This window comes from Phycodurus eques, chromosome 13, assembly GCF_024500275.1.
Source record: "Phycodurus eques isolate BA_2022a chromosome 13, UOR_Pequ_1.1, whole genome shotgun sequence".
Taxonomy (NCBI): domain Eukaryota; kingdom Metazoa; phylum Chordata; class Actinopteri; order Syngnathiformes; family Syngnathidae; genus Phycodurus; species Phycodurus eques.
Window position 1 is genome coordinate 9,685,413 of NC_084537.1, and position 22,529 is coordinate 9,707,941.

General features: G+C 42.2%; 1 protein-coding gene across 1 annotated transcript in view; it reads right to left on the reverse strand.

The window, feature by feature from the left end:
• Window positions 1–22,529, reverse strand: part of LOC133411395 (chloride channel protein 2-like) — a 42,621-nt gene that overhangs the window by 7,252 nt on the left and 12,840 nt on the right. The window contains exons 6-20 of the mRNA XM_061693738.1: window positions 21,624–21,647; window positions 18,729–18,807; window positions 18,285–18,410; window positions 15,226–15,310; window positions 12,817–12,918; window positions 11,548–11,632; window positions 10,579–10,734; window positions 8,338–8,407; window positions 8,144–8,254; window positions 5,040–5,253; window positions 4,642–4,775; window positions 3,528–3,739; window positions 2,126–2,237; window positions 1,997–2,043; window positions 390–452 (exon numbers count right to left, since the gene is read on the reverse strand). Of these exons, the coding sequence (XP_061549722.1) occupies window positions 390–452; window positions 1,997–2,043; window positions 2,126–2,237; window positions 3,528–3,739; window positions 4,642–4,775; window positions 5,040–5,253; window positions 8,144–8,254; window positions 8,338–8,407; window positions 10,579–10,734; window positions 11,548–11,632; window positions 12,817–12,918; window positions 15,226–15,310; window positions 18,285–18,410; window positions 18,729–18,807; window positions 21,624–21,647 (1,620 nt within the window). The remainder of the gene's footprint in view (window positions 1–389; window positions 453–1,996; window positions 2,044–2,125; window positions 2,238–3,527; window positions 3,740–4,641; window positions 4,776–5,039; window positions 5,254–8,143; window positions 8,255–8,337; window positions 8,408–10,578; window positions 10,735–11,547; window positions 11,633–12,816; window positions 12,919–15,225; window positions 15,311–18,284; window positions 18,411–18,728; window positions 18,808–21,623; window positions 21,648–22,529) is intronic.

Consider the following 22,529-nt stretch of genomic DNA (forward strand, 5'->3'; position numbering starts at 1 on the left):
AATATTTGGCTACACTACCCACCTCTGATTATGAGTGTCTGGAAAAGGTTCACATTATATTGTATGGGAAATACTGTTTCAGTTGTAATCAGACATTTTGTAACGGATTAATCACAAAAACGGACATTCCACGGTATGTGTGAGTGGGAATACTTGTTTGTCTATCTTTACTCTGCGATTGGCTGGCAACCAGTTTAGGATGTACCCCACTTCTTGTCCAAAGTCACCCAGGGTTAATTGAAGATTCAATTGTCGATTGATGTAAATGTGAGTGTGGATGGTTGGTGGTCTATATGTGCCCTGCATTTGGCGACCCCAAATACTTGGGTCCAGTACTACGTGTGTGTCGTAAGGCAACAGTTACCAGGCAAAAGACAAGACACACTTACAGCCATGGAGATCCTCACACGTTTGGGCTTCCTTCTTTCAGACGGGACCGACTCGGATGGACTCTTCTCACCGGGAGGGGTGAAATGAGAGCACAATAAAACAAAAACTAAATATAAGTACACAAAAACACAGACCATGACAGAGGCTTCTGGACAAGACAATGGGTTGCAATTCAAAATATTTACTGTGTAAGTAGCTCACAGGTTGAAAATTCCATGAGCTTGTTCCAGCTCCACATGAAAAGGATGAAAATAGCTACTAAATATGACTTTGCAAAGAAGATATTAGTTAAAACAGTTTTTATTTTTATTTTTTTAAGTTTAGTTGATGTTCGGCGGCACGGGGAGCGACTGGTTAGAGCGTCAGCCTCACAGTTCTGAGGACCGGGGTTCAATCCCCGGCCCCGCCTGTGTGGAGTTTCTACACGTGCTAGTTTCTACATGTTCTACACGTGCCTGCATGGGTTTACTCCGGGCACTCCGGTTTCCTCCCACATCCCAAAAACATGCATGGTAGGTTAATTGAAAACTCTAAATTGCCTGTAGGTGTGAATGTGAGTGCAAATGGTTGTTTGTTTGTATGTGCCCTGCGATTGGCTGGCAACCAGTTCAGGGTGTACCCCGCCTCCTGCCCAATGATAGCTGGGATAGGCTCCAGCACGCTCCCGACCATAGTGAAGAGAAGCGGCTCAGAAAATGGATGGATATATATTTAAAATGTAATTATCACTTAATTAAAATTAAAACAATTAAATACACTTATCATCACTGCTATTATCATTTAGAAATAATTACATTTAAAGTAAATAATTAATAATAATTAATAAAATAATGATAAAAATGACATTAAAACTTGTATTAAAAATGTGTATCTTGACAGGTGCAGCTCAGTAAATTTGAATATTATGGTTGAAAAAAATCATCTATTTCAGTAGTTCAATTTAAAAAAAAGTCCAAATCATAGATTTATTAAACAGAATTCTTTTTTTTTTCCAGAGAGCCAATTCCTACTTTATTATTAAATATAATTTCAAATATATTTTCAAAATATATTAATTAAATTAAAATAAGTATTAAATTAAATTAAATTAAAATTAAAATATTAATTGATATTTAAAATTAAATATTAATTAATTAATTTAATTAAAATTAAAATAATTAAACCAAACATTAAATAATACATTTTTTTAAAAGAAATACATTTTTAAGAGTTAAAAATATTACTAAATTCAATTACAAAAATAATAAAATATTAAAGATTTCAATAATGAAGAATAAAAAATGGAATACAAATTGAATTGAATCTTTTTTTTTTCATATGAATATTTGCTGTAATTATGACTTCACTACTGCTTGAATCAGAGACTAAAGCACACTCTGATCTATGTACAAATTCAGATTACGTTGCTAGCGTTGGAATGGAACTCTGTCGTAAACCGAGCACACCCTGTACATGTATCTTATGTTTCCATATCTGATGCTGATTGGACAGAATGAGTTGAAAGACACCAAAATGTTATCCTATTTAAGAAAATGTGCAAAGAGTGAAGCACTAAATACTTTCCGAACACACCATAAGTCACACTGTTCAACTCTTCAGGTCTCACCTCTAACAGCTCCTTGTCTTGGTCAGCACAGGACAGTGTCTGAGAGCCTTAGGGGGAGAAAAAAAAACACATTCAGATTTTCAGATCCCAAAAGGATTGGAATCACGCAGCGCCTCAGCAATGACGTACTGTTGGGCGTGTCGGCGTTGCTGACGGCCGACACGCTTTTCAGCGCCGATTTAAGAGGAAGCTGAATGTTGGAGCCCACCCGGCTGAAGGAAGAGGACTCCTCTGTGGAGATCTGGATGGAAGATACATTAACAAAAGAGAGCCGCAGACACGCACAAAAAAGGAAATGCATACAAAGGATCACATGCACGGGAACCAAGGAGACAGCACAAGTAAGGGCACAGACGACAAGAGACACACAAGACAAGCGTGTTAATGTCAATTGAAAAGATATTTGAACAGTTTACAATAGGGATGAAACGGTTCAAAGCACAGTGGTGTCTTGAGTTTAATTCACGACCACGCTCGTAATGCAAAACATTCTTATCTCAAATCATCTTTTGCGATTGAAATGTAAGGGTAAAAAAAACAACCCAATGTGTTTTTAATATAAAAAAATAGCAATAGCACTTTATAAGTAATTTATAAAAACACATAGCAATGGCATAATTAAATACAATGTAAACCAATAAAACAGTTTTTGCCACAGTTTTTGCTTGAATTCAATGGACATTGTGCTGCTTCGTCTGGTGTTAAAACCTTGTTATACAGTACCTTGAAACCAGTTGCCACAGAAAGAAGAAATAGAGCTGAAGTCTTGAATCAAGAGCATCGTTTGGCGGGGCTTAGTCCCTGATCCAAATTTAGAAATTGTTCCCAAAAACATTTTTGTCGAAAGGGGGTGTGGGGGGGGGGGAGGTTGGATTCTTTATTTTCAGTAATTATGTTATTTCTATTTTTGTGTACAACGATTGCATTTAGAGGGGCTTAAGAGGCATTTTAGGGTGGCTGAGACACAACAAATTTAACACAACTACATACAACAAAATTTTGGGGGGAGCTTAAAACATTTTTAGGGGACACCGCCCCAAAATAGTCCTAGCGACGCCACTGTCTTGAATCTTAGATTAGCTTCCTTGCCAAACACAAGGTAATGTTTGTGTGTGCTTATAAGAAGACAGTAGTATCGTTCACTATAATTTGTTCTGATCTTGGAACTGATATTGTGTTAATTTGTTTAGACTTAGTTTTACGACTGCACACGCTGTCTAATGGTGCAATTAAAGTGAATCACCTGTTCGAGGTACACCTGCACCGATAATTGTGATTATTTTGCACATCATAACAATATGAACTTTTCTACACTGTTTCGTCTGTACTTTACATCCAAAGCACTTACCACCACGGTGTTGCACAAGCTCCATCTGTGCCTTTACCTCCTGTTACATGCATCCCACATGCTGGGGCTTAAGTCTAAGCGCTACTTCCCAACTCGAGCAAGGAGTCAGGACCCGTCCCGGTTGGACCCGCCCTCACTCTCGGGCCCCCGCCCCGGACGCCTCCACACCTCTTGGGTGCTCACCAGGAAGCGAACCCCTTGATGAGCGTTGCTGTTGCGTGGAGAAGTGGGGGCGCTGTCGCTGGTGAGGCTGGTCAGGCTGGTCAGGTTGTCGTTGGCGTCGCTGTCCAGGACCAGCTGGCGCAGATGGGTCAGGCGGCGCTGCCGACTCAGCTGCAGTGAGAGCAAAGACTGGAGCTGAAGCTTCTCGATGGAGCCCAGGAGGATCATGGAGTCTAGAGCGGGAAGTGGACGGAAATTGGCAAGGGGATGTCACATGTGCTTGCATAACATTAACACTTAACAGATCTGGATAAGAATGGAGAAGTACACTACTGTTCAAATGTTTGGGGTCACTAAAAATAATTTTTTTTAAAGAAAAGCTCTGTTTTTTTTCAGTCACGTATTGTTTAAGTTACTGTAGAAGAAGGGTTTGGTAAGAGAAAAATGCAATATCTCAAAATTATTGTTTATTATTATGAAAATTTGGAATTTGGGTACAGATTTGAGCAAAAATTCCGAAGTTGACGAGCGTGATTTGCTTTCGCGGGCCACGTAAAATGATGTGGCGGGCCGCATCTGGCCCGCGGGCCTTGCGTTTGACACCTTTGTGCGAAAGGGTTCTAAGTGACCCTCAAACTTTTCAATGGTAATGGTAGTTGTCATGGTCTGTGTTTTTGTATACATATATTTAGTTTATGTAAAATCGTTTTTAAGAGTACAGTGAGGTTTGGACTATAAGCCGCAACCTTTTTCCCCAAGGGCTTTAACAATGATGTGGTTTATTTTTTGATTTTCTCGATCCCAGTAGTATCACATGAACTCACCAGTCATTTTTATGTATCAGAATTTTTTTCTACCAGCTCCATCTTGAAGCATGTTTACGTTTTGAAACAAATCCACACACACTGAAGAATTTGGCTCAGTATTCATATCTGGTCTGCTCAAGCATCACGCCCCAAAACGTGACATATTATTTTTATTCCGCGCAATTTGTTGTCAAAATACTATTTGTATTTTGATAAATTCGGGTATATACAAAAGCATGTCCCAGACATTATGAAAACACCTGGAAACCGTTCTAAATAGTGAAAAACAATTGCATAACATTTCTCCTTTAGAAGACATCCTGCCCTACCTCGAGATTCAACCAAGGCGAGCGTCTTGAGCTGACCAGTCACCAGCATCTCCTGCAGCTCCCGATAGGACGAGGTGAGCGTGATGAAGCGTACGTCCCGCACCATGATGTCCTCCACGCGGATATTATACTTCCTGCAACATGGAGGGTAAGCAACGAGGCCAATGCGAAGCAATGAAAAAGTCTGCTAAAAATTTAGTTATATGGGATTTTAATATAGTGGACTATATAGTTAACTTAAAAGGTCCATTAAAAAGCCCTATATAGTGATTCGGAAGTGGAGAATGAGTGAATGACTCCGAACGCAACGACTGCGTTCATTCAGTCCCTACTCCTGAATCACTATATAGGGCACTATATAGTGGGAAGAGAGTTTTCCCAACAGCGTAGAGACTCACTCGTGATGCCCCATGCCCAACTCCGGAAGATAGGGCAGCTTCTTGATGCGGATGATGGAGTCGTACAGCGATGGCTGGAGCGCCTGGGCCACGGCGTTGGCCAGGATCACCGCGATCATCACGGGCAGGATATGCGAGATCTGACCGGTCAGCTCAAAGACGATGACCGCGGTGGACACGGTGTGGGTGACGGCCCCGGACAGCGCTGCGGCACCTGTGCAAGGAGCGGGGAAAAATAAAGAATAAATAGCAAATAAAGTTGAAGCTTACTGTAAAATTGACATAAAATAAAGAGAATTAAACCTTGTACTGAATATTTAAACACCAAAATGTTCTACCAAACTATGTAATTTCATCTAACAAAAGTACGCTATCTTAATGCTAACATAAAATATGAAATGCCATAGACTAGCTAATGAAATTAGCTTAGATTATAAAAAAACCTTCAAACAACTGCTACTTTAAAGCCTGCAGCACACCAAGCGACTCGGGCGAAACTGACAGAACAGTTTCGCAGAGTGCGGATGTCAGCCACTGGATTGGCTGTGATTCAAAATTTTTAATCGCCTGTTCATGGCGTCGCAATGTCGCGGATGTAACAGACAATCAAAAAATGGAGATGAGCTTACGCCCCCAAAGCTTCCATTGGCGCCTCAAAACCCAATACAGTGTCGCAGTTCTTTCGTTGCAGCGCACCGGTGGATGTGCGGTCGCAAACTGTAATTTTTCCGCAATGGTCCACTTCAGCCACGTTCGGTCGCGTTGCTCAATGTGCGGCGAATTTGTTATTTATATATTTGGCCATATGGGACAGAAAGACAGCCTTGTGCCGAGACCCTGGTGATCTTATCTACAAACCATTTTCACTTTCTGGTCTGCCCAAGATAATATTGAACCTAAGTGGGATCAATTTTCATCAGTCACATCCCATAAGATGCAATGAAGTGATAAAAATGGCATTGATTCCTGAAAATTGGGTCTGAAGCCAAATTAGCTACAATTCGGCCACACTGTAACGGAATCGAATAATTTGGAACAAGCCCCGACATGAATAGCAAAAATAAGCCTGCAATTGACCCCCCTAAAAATTTTCAAAATGACCTTTATTAATACTGTAGTTTAAACCATAAATGTACCCTAAACTAGGATACCAAAACATTTTAATAGCATCTAAAAGTCATCTTACAACATTACCCTTGATTATACAGACCCTTTTCGAAAAATGTTAATATCATGGAAATGTTTATTTATTTACATAATTCCATTCAAAAAGTTAAACTTTCATAGATTATAGATTCAGGGCCCACAATTTAAACATCCATCCATTTTCTTCGGTTTATCTGAGGTCGGGTTGCGGGGGTAGTAGCTTTAATAGGGAAGCCCAGACTTCTCTCTCCCAGCCACTTCAACCAGCTCTTCTGGGGAGATCACGAGCCGTTCCCAGGCCAGCGGGGAGACATACTCTCTCCAGCGTGTCCTGGGTCGTACCTGGGGTCTCCTCACGGTGGGATGTGCCCGGAACACCTCACCAGGGAGGCGTCCAGGAGGCATCCTAATCCGATGCCCGAGCCACCTCATCTGGCTCCTCAATGGGGAGGAGCAGTGACTCTACTCTAAGCCCCTCATGGATGACAGAAGTTCTCACCCTATCTCTAAGGGGGAGCCCAGACACTGCGGAGGAAACTCATTCCGGCCGCTTGTATCCAGGATCTTGTTCTTTCGGTCACGACCCACAACTCGTGACCTTTGGTGAGGGTAGGAATGTAGAACGATATGTTAATCTTCAATACTTGGTTGGGAATCCTTTTGCTTTAATCACTGCCTCGATGCACCGTGGCATTTAGGCAATCAGCCTGTGGCATTGCCTGCGAGTTATGGAAGCCCAGATTTCCTTGATGCTTGCTGTCAGTTCTTCTTTGTTTTTGGGTCTGGTGCCCCTCATTTTCCTCTTGATAATACTCCATAGATTCTCAATGGGGTTTAGATCCGGCGAGTTGGCTGGCCAGTCAAGCACTGTGACGGCATGTGCATCAAACCAGGTTTTGGTGCTTCTGGCGGTACGGGCAGGGGCCAGGTCCTGCTGGAAGATGAAATCGGCATCTCTATACAGATCCTCAGCAGAAGGAATCATGAAGTCCTCTAAAACATTTTGGTAGACTGTTGCAGTGACCTTGGATTTAAGAAAGCAGAGTTTACCAACACCTGCACTGGACATGCACCCCAAATCATGACTGACTGTGGATGGACCTCAAGCAGCTTGGGCTCTGTTCTTCACCAGTCTTCCTCCAAACCCTTGGACCTTGATTCCCGAATGAAAGGCACACTTTACTTTCATCGGAAAAGAGGACCTCGGACCACCGGCCAACAGTCGAGTCCTTCTTCTCCTTGGCCCAGTTGAGACGCTTCCTACGTTGACTCAGGCTCAAAACCCGACCGCATCTCCCGTATACCTCTGAATGTTAAGGTTTTTGAAACTCCTGCCTCATTGCACTCTTTCTGGAACTCTGCTGGATTTTTGAACCTTTTCTGTTTGATAATCCGCTGAAGGTCATCTCTTTTGCTGGCACATTTTGTCCTTCCACTAGACTTTCCATTGATATGCTTGGACACAGCACTCTGTGTACAGCCAGCCTCCTTCGCTATGAACTTTTGTGGCTTACCCATCCTATGGAGGGTATCAATGATGGTCTTCTGCCCAGTTGTCAGGTCTGGAATCGTCCCCATACTGAACCCAACCGAGGCAATTGAACCAAACTGAAGCAATTTAATGACACTTGGGGAAACCCGTGCATGTGCTTTGAGTTCAGTAGATGATTAGTGTGTGACACTCAGTTTAAAACATTTATGGCCTGTAATTTGGGGTGATTTCTTCACAGTATTCTGATTTTTTGAATTCCTGATTTTTTTAGGTTTTATGAGATGGAACCCCAAATTATGTAAAAATAAACAAATAAATACTTGTTTAAATTGTGGGCCCTGAATCTGTAATCAATGAACGTCTAAAATTTTGTCTGGAATTATGGAAATAAATAAACTTTTCCATGATATTTAAATTATTTTGGAAAGGGTCTATAAATGGCTTACAGATACCGAGAGATGCTCACCCACTACAGCATAACCGCCAGGCACTATGGGATACACGCTGCCGTCGGCATGGATACCACCAGGAAACATGGTAGCCATGATCTCTCCGACAAGTCTGCCAAATCCTGCACCTAACCATCACACACATTCACAACATGATTTTTTATTTTTATTTTACTACGATGAGAAATAACTTGCGCAAGATATGACTTACCGATGAGGAAAACTGGCATGAAGGCCCCACACGGAACGGGCATGGTGGTGGCCACAGCGGACATCCAGAACTGAGACGACAGAGTAGACATTAAAGTGGACATATTATGGAAAATTTACTTATTAATAGCTTGTATACAAATAATGGAGTCTCTCTCCCACCTATCACGTTTAAAATTAAACTAGTAAATCTTTAGTTTTCTTACTTAAATGGGGATGAATTCTGGCTAGTTTTTCCTGGCGCCGAGTGTATAATGCAAGGGGCCTAGTCGGCCACTTGTGGAAAGCAGATTTTCGGACAATTCTTTTGTCTTGACTTTCGGGCAAAAATTTGACTTACTAGCGGTAGATGGTGGCAGCTAACTTCAAGAAAAGCAGCAATTTGTTAGATAGTAAACAGTTATTCAAAAAAGCCATTCTCAACTGAAGTCTACTGCAAAACTAAACATAAAAGAAAATACAATTACATGTATATTTAAAACCACCACATAACTGCCTTAGGAAAGTCAACTAGCTGAACGCTAACACACAATGCAAAACATCATAGACGGGATAAAAAAAACTAGCATCGATGCCACATTAATTACAAACCTTTCAACACTTATATGTGAACTCAAGCGGTACAAATAGATTCAGACAGAATACAATACTTATATATATATATATTTAGTTATATATTCTTTATCCTCCGATAAAAAATACTAATATTACTGTGGCTTACTGAGGAGTGACCGTCTCCATACACACTATATTGCCAAAAGCATTTGCACACCTGCTGCCTTGACGTACATATGAACTTAAGTGACATCCCATTCCTAATCCTTCGGTCCACGCTTTGCAAATATAACAGACTCAACTCTTCTGGGAAGTCTGTCCACAAGATCTAGGAGTGTGTTTATGGGAATCTTTTACCATTCTTCCAGAAACGCATTTCTGAGGTCACACACTGATGTTTGAAGAGAAGGCCTGGCTCTCAGTCTCCCCTGTAATTCAACTTAAAGGTGTTCTATTGGGTTGAGGTCAGGACACTGCAGGCCAGTCAAGTTCATTCACACCGACTCTGTCATCCATGTCTTAATGGACCTTGCTTTGTGCACTGGTGCACAGTCATGTTGGAAGAGGAAGGGGCCGGCTCCAAACTGTTCCCACAAAGTTTGGAACATGGAATTGTCCAAAATCTCTTGATATGCTGAAGCACGCAGAGTTCCTTTTACTGGAACAAACTTCCTTTTACTTCAACAAACTTTACGCTTGGCACAATGCAGTCAGACAAGTACCGTTCTCCTGGCAACCGCCAAACCCAGACTCGTCCATCAGAATGCCAGATGGAGAAGTGTCAGAACACATCTCCGTGTGGCGTGTTTTACACCACTGCGTCTGACGCTTTGCATTGCACTCGGTGCTGTATGGCTTGGATGGAGATGCCCCGGCCATGGAAACCCATTCCGTGAAGCTCTCTGCAGACTGTTCTTGAGCTAATCTGAAGGCCACATGAAGTTTGAATGTCTGTAGCGATGAACTCGGCAGAAAGTTGCCGACCTCCTTGCACTATGCGCCTCAGCATCCGCTGACCCGGCTGCGTCAGTTTACGTGGCCAACCGCTTCGTGGATGAGTTGCTGTCGTTCCCAAATGCTTCCATGTTCTTATAATACAGCTGACAGTCGACTGTGGAATATTTAGGGGTGAGGACATTTCACGACTGGACTTGTTGCACAGGTGGCATCCATCACAGTTCCACACTGTAATTCACTGAGCTCCTGAGAGCGACCCATTCTTTCACAAATGTTTGTAAAATAATCTGCATGCTTAGGTGCTTGATTTTATACACCTGTGACCATGGAAATGATTGGAACACCTGATTCAGAGTATTTGGATGAGTGAGAAAATACTTTTGGCAATATAGTGTGTATCGTATGTCTGTAAAATATTGCCCCCAGGTGGCCAAGGCACGCCCAATGGAAGGAGCAGCACAATATCCATTGAATTGAAACAAAACAATGTGCCAGAAACTGTTCATTTCTTTACATTCTATTTAATTAAGTCATTACTGAATGTTTTTATGAAATACAATTTTATAGAGTGCTATTTTTATTGTTGATAAACACACAATGAAGATATTTATGGGTTTTTACTTGGGAGGCTAGAATGGGTAAATGGCCTTTCCAGTCACTTCAATGGGGACCGATGAGTCGAGATACTAGTAGTTTGGGTTACAAGCGTGTACCAGTAATACAGACGCACCTTCATGACAATGAAGAGGACGAGCGTGATGAATACGTTGACCTGGGGGTGCTTCCAGCCGTGGTGGTGGCTGATGTAGTCGAACTCCTCGGCCACGCCCTGGCGGCACCACGTGCGGTTGTCAAACAACGCCACCAACGACTCGTGCTGCGTCAGCTGAGGTCACAACCACAAGTTACACTTAACAAGCATCTGGGAAGTAGTAACAAGCGCTTCAATTTTCCCACATTTTCTTATGTTGCAGCCTATTTCCCAAAAGGAATTAATTATTTTTTTCCCTCAAAATTCTACACACGAGCCTGTATATAGTGATTGAAAAAAAAAAAAAAATAGCAAAAGTTTTCTTTTTCAGTTCTTTTTTCATGGTGCCATAAAGGGGTTTTGTGTGTAGAATTTTTAAGGAAAATGTTTTTTTTTTAGATCAAACAATTGGTTAATTATAAATAAATTATCAATAAAAAATTTGTTTTTATTATTAAAATAAACTACATATTTTACATACACACTTTTATTTATTCTGTCAACTAATTTGTCAATTAACTCTAATCAATAAAAAAAGAACGAATTAGTATTTCATTTTTAAAATAAACTATTTTACATATTTTGCAAACACATTTAATATATGTATTATATAGATATAGCAAATACATATAATATATAAAATGTATTTAATTAAATAAGCGGTTGAAAAATAAAACTCAACTATTGCTTTTATATTAAAATAAACTGCAGTATATTATCCATTTTACTTGCACCTTTAACAATGTACGTGTATTTTTATTGAAATAATTGCGTAATTAATTATAATTATGGTACCACTTATAACATTTTTTTTTTTTAAGGCCTTTTTAAAAATCAAATGTGGCCTTTGAGCACAAACGTATGTAAAATGTACACTGTAGGTGACGTTTACCTTTCTTCAAAATGGTCCTCAATCATTTTACCCGCCAAAAAACACAGCGTCCTCACCTGGCCTGCCATGAACTGCCCGAAGCCCGGCGGGAACGTGAGGGTGGACACCAGCAGGGTGACGAGCGCCGGATACGCCAAACGCCTGACAGGAAGAGACGGACTGCGGGGTCATTAATGGGTACACTCGTCATCGAGACGGGGTAGATTTTTATTTTTCAAGCGCAGGTGGTGAGGGAGCAGCGTCTGCAAATAGCTCCTGTGTGATGTGTGAGACTAAGTGACCCAATTAACACGCCACCAGGCCAATTTTAACCACAAGTCTGGGGCAATGCACCGCAATTTTTATCCTTCACCAACATATTTAAACGTCAGTCGATTTAAATGTGGCTTCTCTTCTTTCCACCCTAATTTGGACTTCCAACTTCTGAAAATAATCAATAAAATAAAGCCTAGTCTGTAGAAGGCTGCACTATGTGCACAATGTATTAGGACATGTGACACTTAAGTGGAGAGACCCCACTTGTGGAGAAGAAAATGGGCATGTGTTCTTACTTCACATAAATGTTCAAGATGTTTAACATTTACAATTAGCGTCCTGTTTTTTGAGCAGATCGGAGAGGAAATATCACTCTTAACACACCATAGGATGATTGGATGAGATAATCTTTTGGAAACTTCAGATATTTGGGCCTTTTCTGGCTTTGATCGTTAGGAGGGAAACGGCTCAAATTTGGCCCGATTATCGGTCTGTCTGTATCTCCATTTATCCTCCAACTCCTGATCCCTCGCTTTTCTCCAGGGCTAACGTGAAAGTTAAACCTTACGATCGCAAATACGTGTGTGTGGTCAATACAGAGTCCAGCTGAGCCACGGATTCCGTGATTGTGATATGTCACGGAACGACAGCCAATTAGGAAGCGACACTCTTCTTCTATTTCTTCTTCTGCTATGAACTTTTTTTCTTTTTTGTATGTTCTGGGGAAGAGATTTACGATTAAGATTATGCGTGTGATGTGCTGCTCATATGGAGTACACCTCACACTTTAATAAGAGTAGTCAGAATACAGTGGACCATTTCTTTTCCTCTTCATGTTAGGGTCTATCATGTTAAAAAGCTGTTAAGCTGTTGAATACCAGTGTGTACCCCATTTAAAATCTCTTGTTAAGGATTGATTAGCTTGTTAAAAACAGTTAAATTCTCACTTGAGATAAAGCTCAGCAATCCCTGGAGTCTCGACTACAGTCCTGCTGCTTTGTGGCAGCTTAACAATTAGAGGGCTACTGTGAGGGCGCCACTCAATTGCGTGGAAAGGATTAGATACTTACTTCCTCAGCAAGAGCTTGTTAATGGTCTTCTGCTTCCTCATGCACTCCACGATGAGCCGGTTCAGGTAGACAAAGAGGGCGCCACCGAAACCGCAGGCGATCCTGCAAATAAAACACCAATGACATCAGAGACTCCAGAAAGTCTTTGACTCTTCAGGTTTGGGTTCATCGACTGACTTTCTGTTGTTATTATTAAGTATTAGTAGAGTATAGTGATTGGGCCAGAGCCCTGAAACGAATAGCAACAAATGTGAGTAACTGACACCCCCTGTAGTACCACATTATGTAAAAACATGAATAAATTTTCACTTCATGATGTAAAAAAGGCAGACTGGGGTGGTGGTCCCCCTTTTTAAGAAAGGGGACCAGAGGGTGTGTTCCAACTACAGGGGGATCACACTGCTCAGCCTCCCTGGTAAGGTCTATTCAGGGATGCTGGAGAGGAGGTTCCGTCGGGAAGTCGAATCTCAGATTCATGAGGAGCAGTGTGGTTTTCGTCCTGGCCGTGGAACAGTGGACCAGCTCTACACGCTCTGCAGGGTCCTCGAGGGTGCATGGGAGTTCGCCCAACCAGTCTACATGTGTTTTGTGGACTTGGAGAAGGCGTTCGACCGTGTCCCTTGGGGAGTCCTGTGGAGGGTGCTTCAGGAGTATGGGGTACCGAACCCCCTGATACGGGCTGTTCGGTCCCTGTACGACCGGAGTCAGAGTTTGGTCCGCATATCCGGCAGTAAGTCGGACTCATTCCCGGTGAGGGTTGGACTCCGCCAAGGCTGCCCTTTGTCGCCGATTCTGTTCATACCTTTTATGGACAGAATTTCAAGGCACAGCCAAGGCGTAGAGGGGGTCCGGTTTGGTGGCCTCAGTATTGCATCTCTGCTTTTTGCTGATGATGTGGTTCTGTTGGCTTCATCAAGCCGTGAGCTCCAACTCTCACTGGAGCAGTTCGCAGCCGAGTGTGAAGCGGCTGGGATGAGAATCATCACCTCCAAATCTGAGACCATAGTCCTCAGTCGGAAAAGGGTGGCATGCCCTCTCGAGGTCGGGGATGAGATCCTGCCCCAAGTGGAGGAGTTCAAGTATCTTGGGGTCTTGTTCACGAGTGAGGGAAGAATGGAACGGGAGATCGACAGACGGATCGGTGCAGCGTCTGCAGTGATGCGGACTTTGTATCGGTCCGTTGTGGAGGAGCTAAGCCGAAATGCGAAGCTCTCAATTTACCGGTCGATCTTCGTTCCTACCCTCACCTATGGTCATGAGCTGTGGGTCGTGACCGAAAGAACGAGATCCCGGATACAAGCGGCCGAAATGAGTTTCCTCCGCAGAAACTCTCTAAGAGGAAACTCCTCTTAGAGATAGGGTGAGAAGCTCGGTCATCCGGGAGGATCTCAGAGTAGAGCCGCTGCTCCTCCGCATTGAGAGGAGCCAGATGCTGTGGCTGGGGCATCTGATTCGGATTTGCCTCCCGGACGCCTCCCTGGTTAGGTGGTCCGGGCACGTCCCACCGGAAGGAGACCCCGGGGACGACCCAGGACACGCTTGAGTGACTACGTCCTTCGGCTGGCCTGGGAACGCCTCGGGATCCCACCGGAAGAGCTGGATGAAGTGGCTGGGGAGAGGGAAGTCTGGGCGTCCCTGCTAAAGCTACTGCCCCCGCGACCCGACCCGGATAAGCGGTAGAAAATGGATGGATGGATGGATGGATGTAAAAAAGACACATTTTGTTATAGGGTAAATTTTGTAATAAAATTCTTCACATTTTGAATTAAGTTGTTACAAAATGTGGGTGTTGTACTTTTATTTATTTAAAATTTTATAATTTGGTGTATTATGTAACAAACCACTAAAATGTTTGTCTTGAAGCTATAATATCTAACTTCGGTTGCCCCCTGTGTTGGAATTCAACATTACAGCAACAGAGCCGACGATTCAACATCATTTTTTTTTCTTGTTTTGAAGCACAACCGTTGGGGAAAAAAGATGGATTTGTCAGAAGACGCAATTGTAAATACCCTATAATTGTTGCCGTTTGTGCATGGATTGTTCTGATGGTGCTGAACACAACGTGCTACTACACTGAAGACGCGCAATTATATATTTAAACATGCCTGTATCCTGTAAAAACTAAGAAAAAATGTTTGCTTAAAAATCTGAGCTATTCAAGGGCGTAAACGATGAACCGCGATATAGTAGCGGAACACTTTATTGAAAAAGACAAGAGTGTAAAATGAAGTAAATCAATGGGGAAAAAAGTTAATTTCATGCCCGGATCAGCAAACACAAATCAACTCAACTCGACAGGAATGCAAATGAGGAGGCTGAAAGGATGGAGACGTCCTTCACAAACCCAAGCGGCGACAAACTTGGCGATCAGGTTAAGCTGCCCCGGCTCCGAAGGCACGCACTCACCCGAGGACGGCGAAGGCCGGCAGCTCCTGAAGGTCGAAGGGGAAGTCCAGACGGAAGCGAGTCTTAAAGAGAGCAGTGATGGTCTCTGACGGAAAACAAATTAGTTTAGTCAACAAATGTGGCATACAAACATAATGAAATCCTTCCTTGAAATCCTTCATAATTAAATCCAATCAAAGTTTTGAAACATTTTGGCTTAGCAGTTAATATGCTTGCAAACACAGAGGTGAAACGGTATGAAAATTTTACATCACGATTATCAGTATAATCTTGATAATGCTTTTTTTTTTTTTTAACATTTATTGTTGTTTACATATAACATGTCACGCACACAGACAGCCTAGCGCCTTCTCGCTCTCCCTCCCTTACCTGTTTATTCAGTCTCTGTCAATACTAAATACGATATTAAAGATAATTATAAATTGGAAATGGTAATACGGTGGTGCCTTGAGATTCGAGTTTAATTTGTTTGGTTCATAATTCAGAAACACTTGTATCCCATTGAAAAGAAATGTAAATGCTGTTAATCGGTTCCAGCATCCCAAAAAACACAACCCTAATTTTGGGGAAATAGTACTCTATAATATTGTACTTCTTAAAAACTGTAATATTGTACTTCTTAAAAACACACAGTAATGACATAATTAAATAGAATGTTTCTTCACTTCCTGACCACACTCACCTTTGCTCTGGACGGTTGACCCCAGGTATTTAAAGTCCTCCACCCTTGCTATCTCTTCTCCCTGTAGCCTCATTCTTCCCCCACCACCCCTCTCATTCATGCACATATATTCTGTCTTACTTCGGCTAATCTTCATTCCTCTTCTTTCCACTGCATGCCTCCATCTTTCTAACTGTTCCTCCAGCTGCTCCCTGCTTTCACTGCAGATCACAATGTCATCTGCAAACATCATGGTCCACGGGGATTCCAGTCTAACCTCATCTGTCAGCTTATCCATCACCACTGCAAACAGTAAGGGGCTCAGGGCTGAACCCTGATGCAGTCCCACGTCCACCTTAAATTCTTCTGTCACACCTACAGCACACCTCACCGCTGTTCTGCTGCCCTCGTCCATGTCCTGTATTATTCTAACATACTTCTCTGCCACTCCAGACTTCCGCATGCAGTACCACAGTTCCTCTCTGGGTACTCTGTCATAGGCTTTCTCTAGATCTACAAAGACACAATGTAGCTCCTTCTGACCTTCTCTGTACTTTTCCATCAACATCCTCAAGGCAAATAATGCATCTGTGGTACTCTTTCTAGGCATGAAACCATACTGTTGCTCGCAAATACTCACTTTTGTCCTGAGTTTAGCCTCCACTACTCTTTCCCATAACTTCATTGCCACAGCTGCCGCTCACGTTGTCCAGCTGCCTTGTGTCAACCGTCGAGACCTTCAAGTTCCTGGGAATTACAATCTATCAGGACCTGAAGTGGGCGACCAACATCAACTCCGTCCTCAAAAAGGCCCAGCAGAGGATGTACTTCCCGCAGCTTCTGAGAAAGCACGGCCTGCCACCGGAGCTGCTAAGACAGTTCTACACAGCGGTCATCGAATCAGTCCTGTGTTCTTCCATCACAGTCTGGTTTGGTGCTGCTACAAAAAAGGACAAACTCCGACTGCAATGGACAATCAAAACTGCTGAAAGGATTGTCGGTACCCCCCTAACCACCATTGAGGACTTGCACGCTGCCAGAACTAAGACAAGGTCGTGCAAAATCCTCTCGGAGCCTCCGCACCCCGGTCACCAGCTCTTCCAGCTCCTTCCCTCATGTAGGCGCTACCGATCAATGCAAACTAGAACTAGTAGACATTCCAACAGCTTCTTCCCTCTTGCGATCAACTTCTTAAACACCTAACCTATAATTCCATTACAACAAGCTGACAATTTTTTGACTTGAGTTCGTTGTCACATATTACTTGTGCACTCACTGTAGTTGTCTCGCCATGCTGCACTATTTGCATATACTGGCCACTCATGCCAGATGAGCATCTGCTCCATTTGCACACTGATTGAGGAGTATCTGTAACATTTGCACAACCAACATTGTCCCAGGTGATCGCACTACTCGTCACTTTAAACCGCATACACTTCTTCTTTTTCTTTTTAGTTCTAGGCTCTGTGCTTTCCTCTTCTCTTTCTGCCAAAGAACCCGCTTTCCACCTCTTCTTCTTCTTTGTCTTCGACCCACAGTAGCTGAATTTCCAACGGCGCCCCGCAGGTTGACGGCGCCGGTGGCGGACATTGTTAACCTGGGCCACGACTGATCTGGTATGGAATTCTTTGGATGAACGCTCATATTTGTTTGGCAAGGTTTTAAGCCGGATGCCCTTCCTGGTGCAACCCTCTGCATTTATCTGGGCTTGGGACCGGTCTACAGTTTGCACTGACTTGTGCCCCCCATAGGGCTGCATTATACAGGTGACAGTAGACTGTGGAATATTTAGGGGTGAGGAAATTTCACGACTGGACTTGTTGCACAGGTGGCATCCTATCACAGTTCCACGCTGGAATTCACTGAGCTCCTGTGAGCGACACATTCTTTCACAAATGTTTGTCAAAACTGTGCATGCCTAGGTGCTTGATTTTATACACGTGGCCATGGAAGTGATGGGAAAACCTGATCCTGATTATTTGGATGAGTGAGCAAATACTTTTGGAAATATAGTGAATCTATGCTAGTGACGTATAGTGACAGCCAGAACAGTTAAATGCTTTTCCACTATATGCAGAAGGTATAATTAACCTGTGTATCTTTTTGTGGCATATTTGCTTTGTGGTCTGCTGTGAGATTTTTTTCCAATATATAATATCTGCTTTGGGCTCAGCAGAGGTTGAGAAACACTGAGGAGAAGTTTGTAAATTACCCTTTTTTCAACCCGTTCGATAATGCTCAGTATTGACAGATACTAATTTTGTTGGAGACAAGTAGCTACTGTTTTGAAACAATACTAACAATCGTGATGGAGAAAACAGATGTAAAGTTCCCCACATACTGTAGTCCGCAAACAATGGGTCAAGAGGTAATAAGAATGGAGTCTGTGGTTGTGTACCTTCTTCCTGGTTCCACACGGCCAGCACTCGGAAGATGAAGGCACTGAAGGTAGCAGCGAAGAAGCCCCTCCAGTAGTTCCTCACCGCGAAAAACGTCGACGTGACCTCGATGCTGAACAATACCCCTTTGGCACATGCATAAAAACTCAACTCAATTTTATATATACATAAAATAAAAAAACAAAGCTTTAACAAATTGCTCCACATTAGATCAAATATAAAGCACAATAATATAAATAAATACTATTTTGTCCTCATTAAAATACAGTACACAAAAGGTTCTCCCTTCACAGTGGCATTTGGCATACAGGATCCAGTTTTAGTTCGTCTTGTTGCACTGTCTACAGATTCTATTTTCGTGACGGGCTTAAATCAAATGTGGCGCATGGCATAACTGTATATGGAATAAATGCTTAAACGGCTTTCTATAGGTGTCATCTTACCTCCAATAGGTGCAGCAAAGCAGCAGCCCACACCCACCGCACAAGCAGCAGACAGCATTTCAGTGTTTCTCAACTCGTTCTGTCCAATCAGCAGCAGATATGGAAAATAAAACACAGAAACATACACAGGGTGTCCCCGGTTTATGATGGAGTTCCGCTCCTATGGTGGCATCTTAACCTGATTTTGAATGGGTCATAGTCTATCTATATCATGACAGTAACTATTTGTGGAAAAATTTATACAAGGGTGTCCATATAATCTGGAGACGTGCAAAAATGCATATTCAATATCTTAATTACCCAAGTCATTTTTAAATTACTGTCACAATATAAATACCAATGTGCTTGCTAAAAATGGTTTTACCTACGTACAACCCAATTCCAATGAAGTTGGGACGTTGTGTTAAACATAAATAAAAACAGAATAAAATGATTTACAAATCATGTTCAACCTATATTTTATTGAATAATAAACAAATAACATTTAAGGACAATGTTCCTCAATTGCAAGGAATTTAGGGATTTCATCATCTACGGTCCATAATATCATAAAAAGGTTCAGAGAATCTGGAGAAATCACTGCATGTAAGCGGCAAGGCCGAAAGCCAACATTGAATGACCGTGACCTTCGATCCCTCAAGCAGCACTGCATCAAAAACTGTGTAAAACATCAATGTGTAAAGGATATCACCACATGGGCTCAGGAACACTTCACAAAACCAAAGTCAGTAAAAACAGTTTGGCGCTACATCCGTAAGTGCAACTTGAAGCTCTACTATGCAAAGCAAAAGCATTTATCAACAACACCCAGAAACGCCGCCGGCTTCTCTGGGCCCGAGCTCATCTAAGATGGACTGATGCAAAGTGGAAAAGTGTTCTGTGGTCCGACGAGTCCACATTTCAAATTGTTTTTGGAAATTGTGGACGTCGTGTCCTCCGGGCCAAAGAGGAAAAGAACCATCCGGATAAAGTTCAAAAGCCAGCATCTGTGATGGTATGGGGCTGTGTTGGTGCCAATGGCATGGGTAACTTACACATCTGTGAAGGCATCATTAATGCTGAAAGGTACATACAGGTTTTGGAGAAACATATGCTGCCATCCAAGCAATGTCTTTTTCATGGACTCCCCTGCTTATTTCAGCAAGACAATGACAATGTGTGTTTTTATTTCTGTTTAACACAATGTCCCAATTTCATTGGAATTGGGGTTGTAGATTTGAAAAGGTTAAAAGAAGGAAACTGGTCTCTTCTTGTTTGTTGAAGTTGTTATTTTCCGAAAACTTTAAAAAAATGACTTTTTAATTGCTGTATGGTATAAGACTAACAATATTTTAAGAAGTGAAATGTTCAACAACAATTGGAATATTAACAAATAACATTTTCAATATGATTTCCAACATTTGTGATGCAAAGGTTACATCAATTTTAGCACATGCTCAGGTTGTACATGTTCAATCATGTGTGTTGAATCTGTGATTTTCATTTAACATGCCTTTTATTCAATTTATCCATCCATCCATCCATTTTCTATCCCGCTTAGAGTATATCGTTACTAGGTGAGCTGCAACCTGATATATGAAAATATTAAATAACACGTGTGTTTAAATTGTTTTCAACAAAGAAATTACACATCGACCTTTATATCACAAATTTTAGAAATGTATTGTAGATGAAAATTTAATTTCTTGAAAATATGCATAGTACGCTCATAAATTCAAAACGTCGTATGCTGCTACCGTTGAAAACCGAGGACCCCCTTGAACAGACAGCTGACATTCAAGCAAATACGTACACACAGGTTGTACAAGCAAAATGCTGCCCTACAAAGCTGCTGTCATCATTTCACATTCTGTATGACACATGTTGAAATCGTGGAAGGACGTGTTTGCACAGAATGATGGGCGACGCGGATGGATGACACACTGCACTCAAATGTACAAGCATCCATCTATCATGCCCGCAAATGGACGGAGCGTGTGGAGGGCCGTTTGAGCCTTTATTCCATATCATTCATGTCCAGCTTAAGGTTTATGTACTAGTATGCTCCTTGTCCTCACTAGTCAGACAATTACACCAGTAGACCGACTGTGTCTTACGAGTCATGTTTTTTCCCACTACTACTGTAGTACCACACATGGGCTGTTGCTATGTTACTAGTAAGACACAGTTATTGTATTAGTACGCTGAATTGTCTTATTCGTGAGGACAAAGAGCATACTAGTATATGGAGCAAAGTCTTGAATAATTATTATTCAACATTCTTGTACTAGTGTCCATGCACTAGTATGCTCTTTGTCCTCACTATGAAGACAACTTTGGCATAGTAGTAGGACAACTACATGTTACTAGTGAGGCAAAACTGTGCAGTAGTTGACAACTGCGTGCTACTCATGCTACGAGTAACATTATAAAATTCAACAAATTAACATATCGCGCTTCACTCATAGCACTAGTAGCGCATAGATGTAAATTAGTGGACCGTTTTTCCTCAATAGTAACGTAGTTATCCTGCTAGTGTGCCAAAGTTGTACTACGAGTGTGGCAAAATGTCATACAGTAGTGGAAAAAAACTTTATTAGTAAGACACAGTCATTCTACTGTTTACTAGGAGAAAGAGCATCCTAGTACATGGACTTGAAGCTGGATATTAAGCAAAGTATATCAAATAAATAACATCCATCTTAAAATTGCAATAGTAGGCCAAAGGTGTCGCTAGTAGTGGAAAAAACTTTACGACTCGTACAACAGTTGTTCTACTAGTGCGATGAACTGTCTTTCTAGTGAGGACAAAGAGCGTACTAGTACATGGACCTTAAGCTGAATATGAAGGATATGGAATAAATGCTCAAATGTCTTTCCATGATTAATGTTGATGGAAGTGGCCACAACTCATACCTTGCTTCCCTCAAAGGGTTCTTCCTTTAGCAGTGATAGTGGCGGGGGAAAAGAGAGAGATGTGTGAGTAGTGGAAGTGTGCACAAGTTACCCTTTCTCTCTTAAACGAGCAGCAAATGAACTCAGGCAAACAGTCTTGGGTGGACTGAATCAACATCTTCCCAGACTGATTATCTTTAAATGGGAGGTCGACCCCCTTGGACTATTTGAGTCTAACTGAATGTGGTGTTTTCTCCCCTCCGCATCACCGGCGTCCGTCTTTGAGAGTGTGTCCTGTTGAGTGGTAGACACACCGACATCAAAGCTTGCATTTGGCACAGTCTTTTGCTCGCAAGACCAGAGACATGATGAATTTTGGAAGAGTAGATTGACAGAGGCTAGATTTACACTGCGTGGTTCAAGTGACACAATCCTGATTTTCTGCTCTCGAGTGGTGCAATTGGGAGATGAGTTATGGCAGCGGAAAATAAATAAATAAATAATAATAATAATAATAATAAATGAACCGGATATTTTCAGATTTAAATCAAGCCTCTTTCGAAAGTAGACAAACCGCTATAGGTGAATCCGCAGTATACAGAAACTATATTAAATCCATCCATCCATTTTCTGAGCCGCTTCTCCTCACTAGGGTCGCGGGCGCGCTGGAGCCTACACCAGCTGTCATCGGGCAGGAGACGGAACTGGTTGCCAGCCAATCGCAGGGCACATAGAAACAAACAACCATTCACCCTCACAGTCATGCCTACGGGCAATTTAGAGTCTCCAATTCATGCACGTTTTTGGGATGTGGGAGGAAACCGGAGTGCCCGGAGAAAACCCACGCAGGCACGGGGAGAACATGCAAACTCTGCGCAGGCGGGTCGGGGATCGAACCCGGGTCCACAGAACTGTGAGGCTGACGCT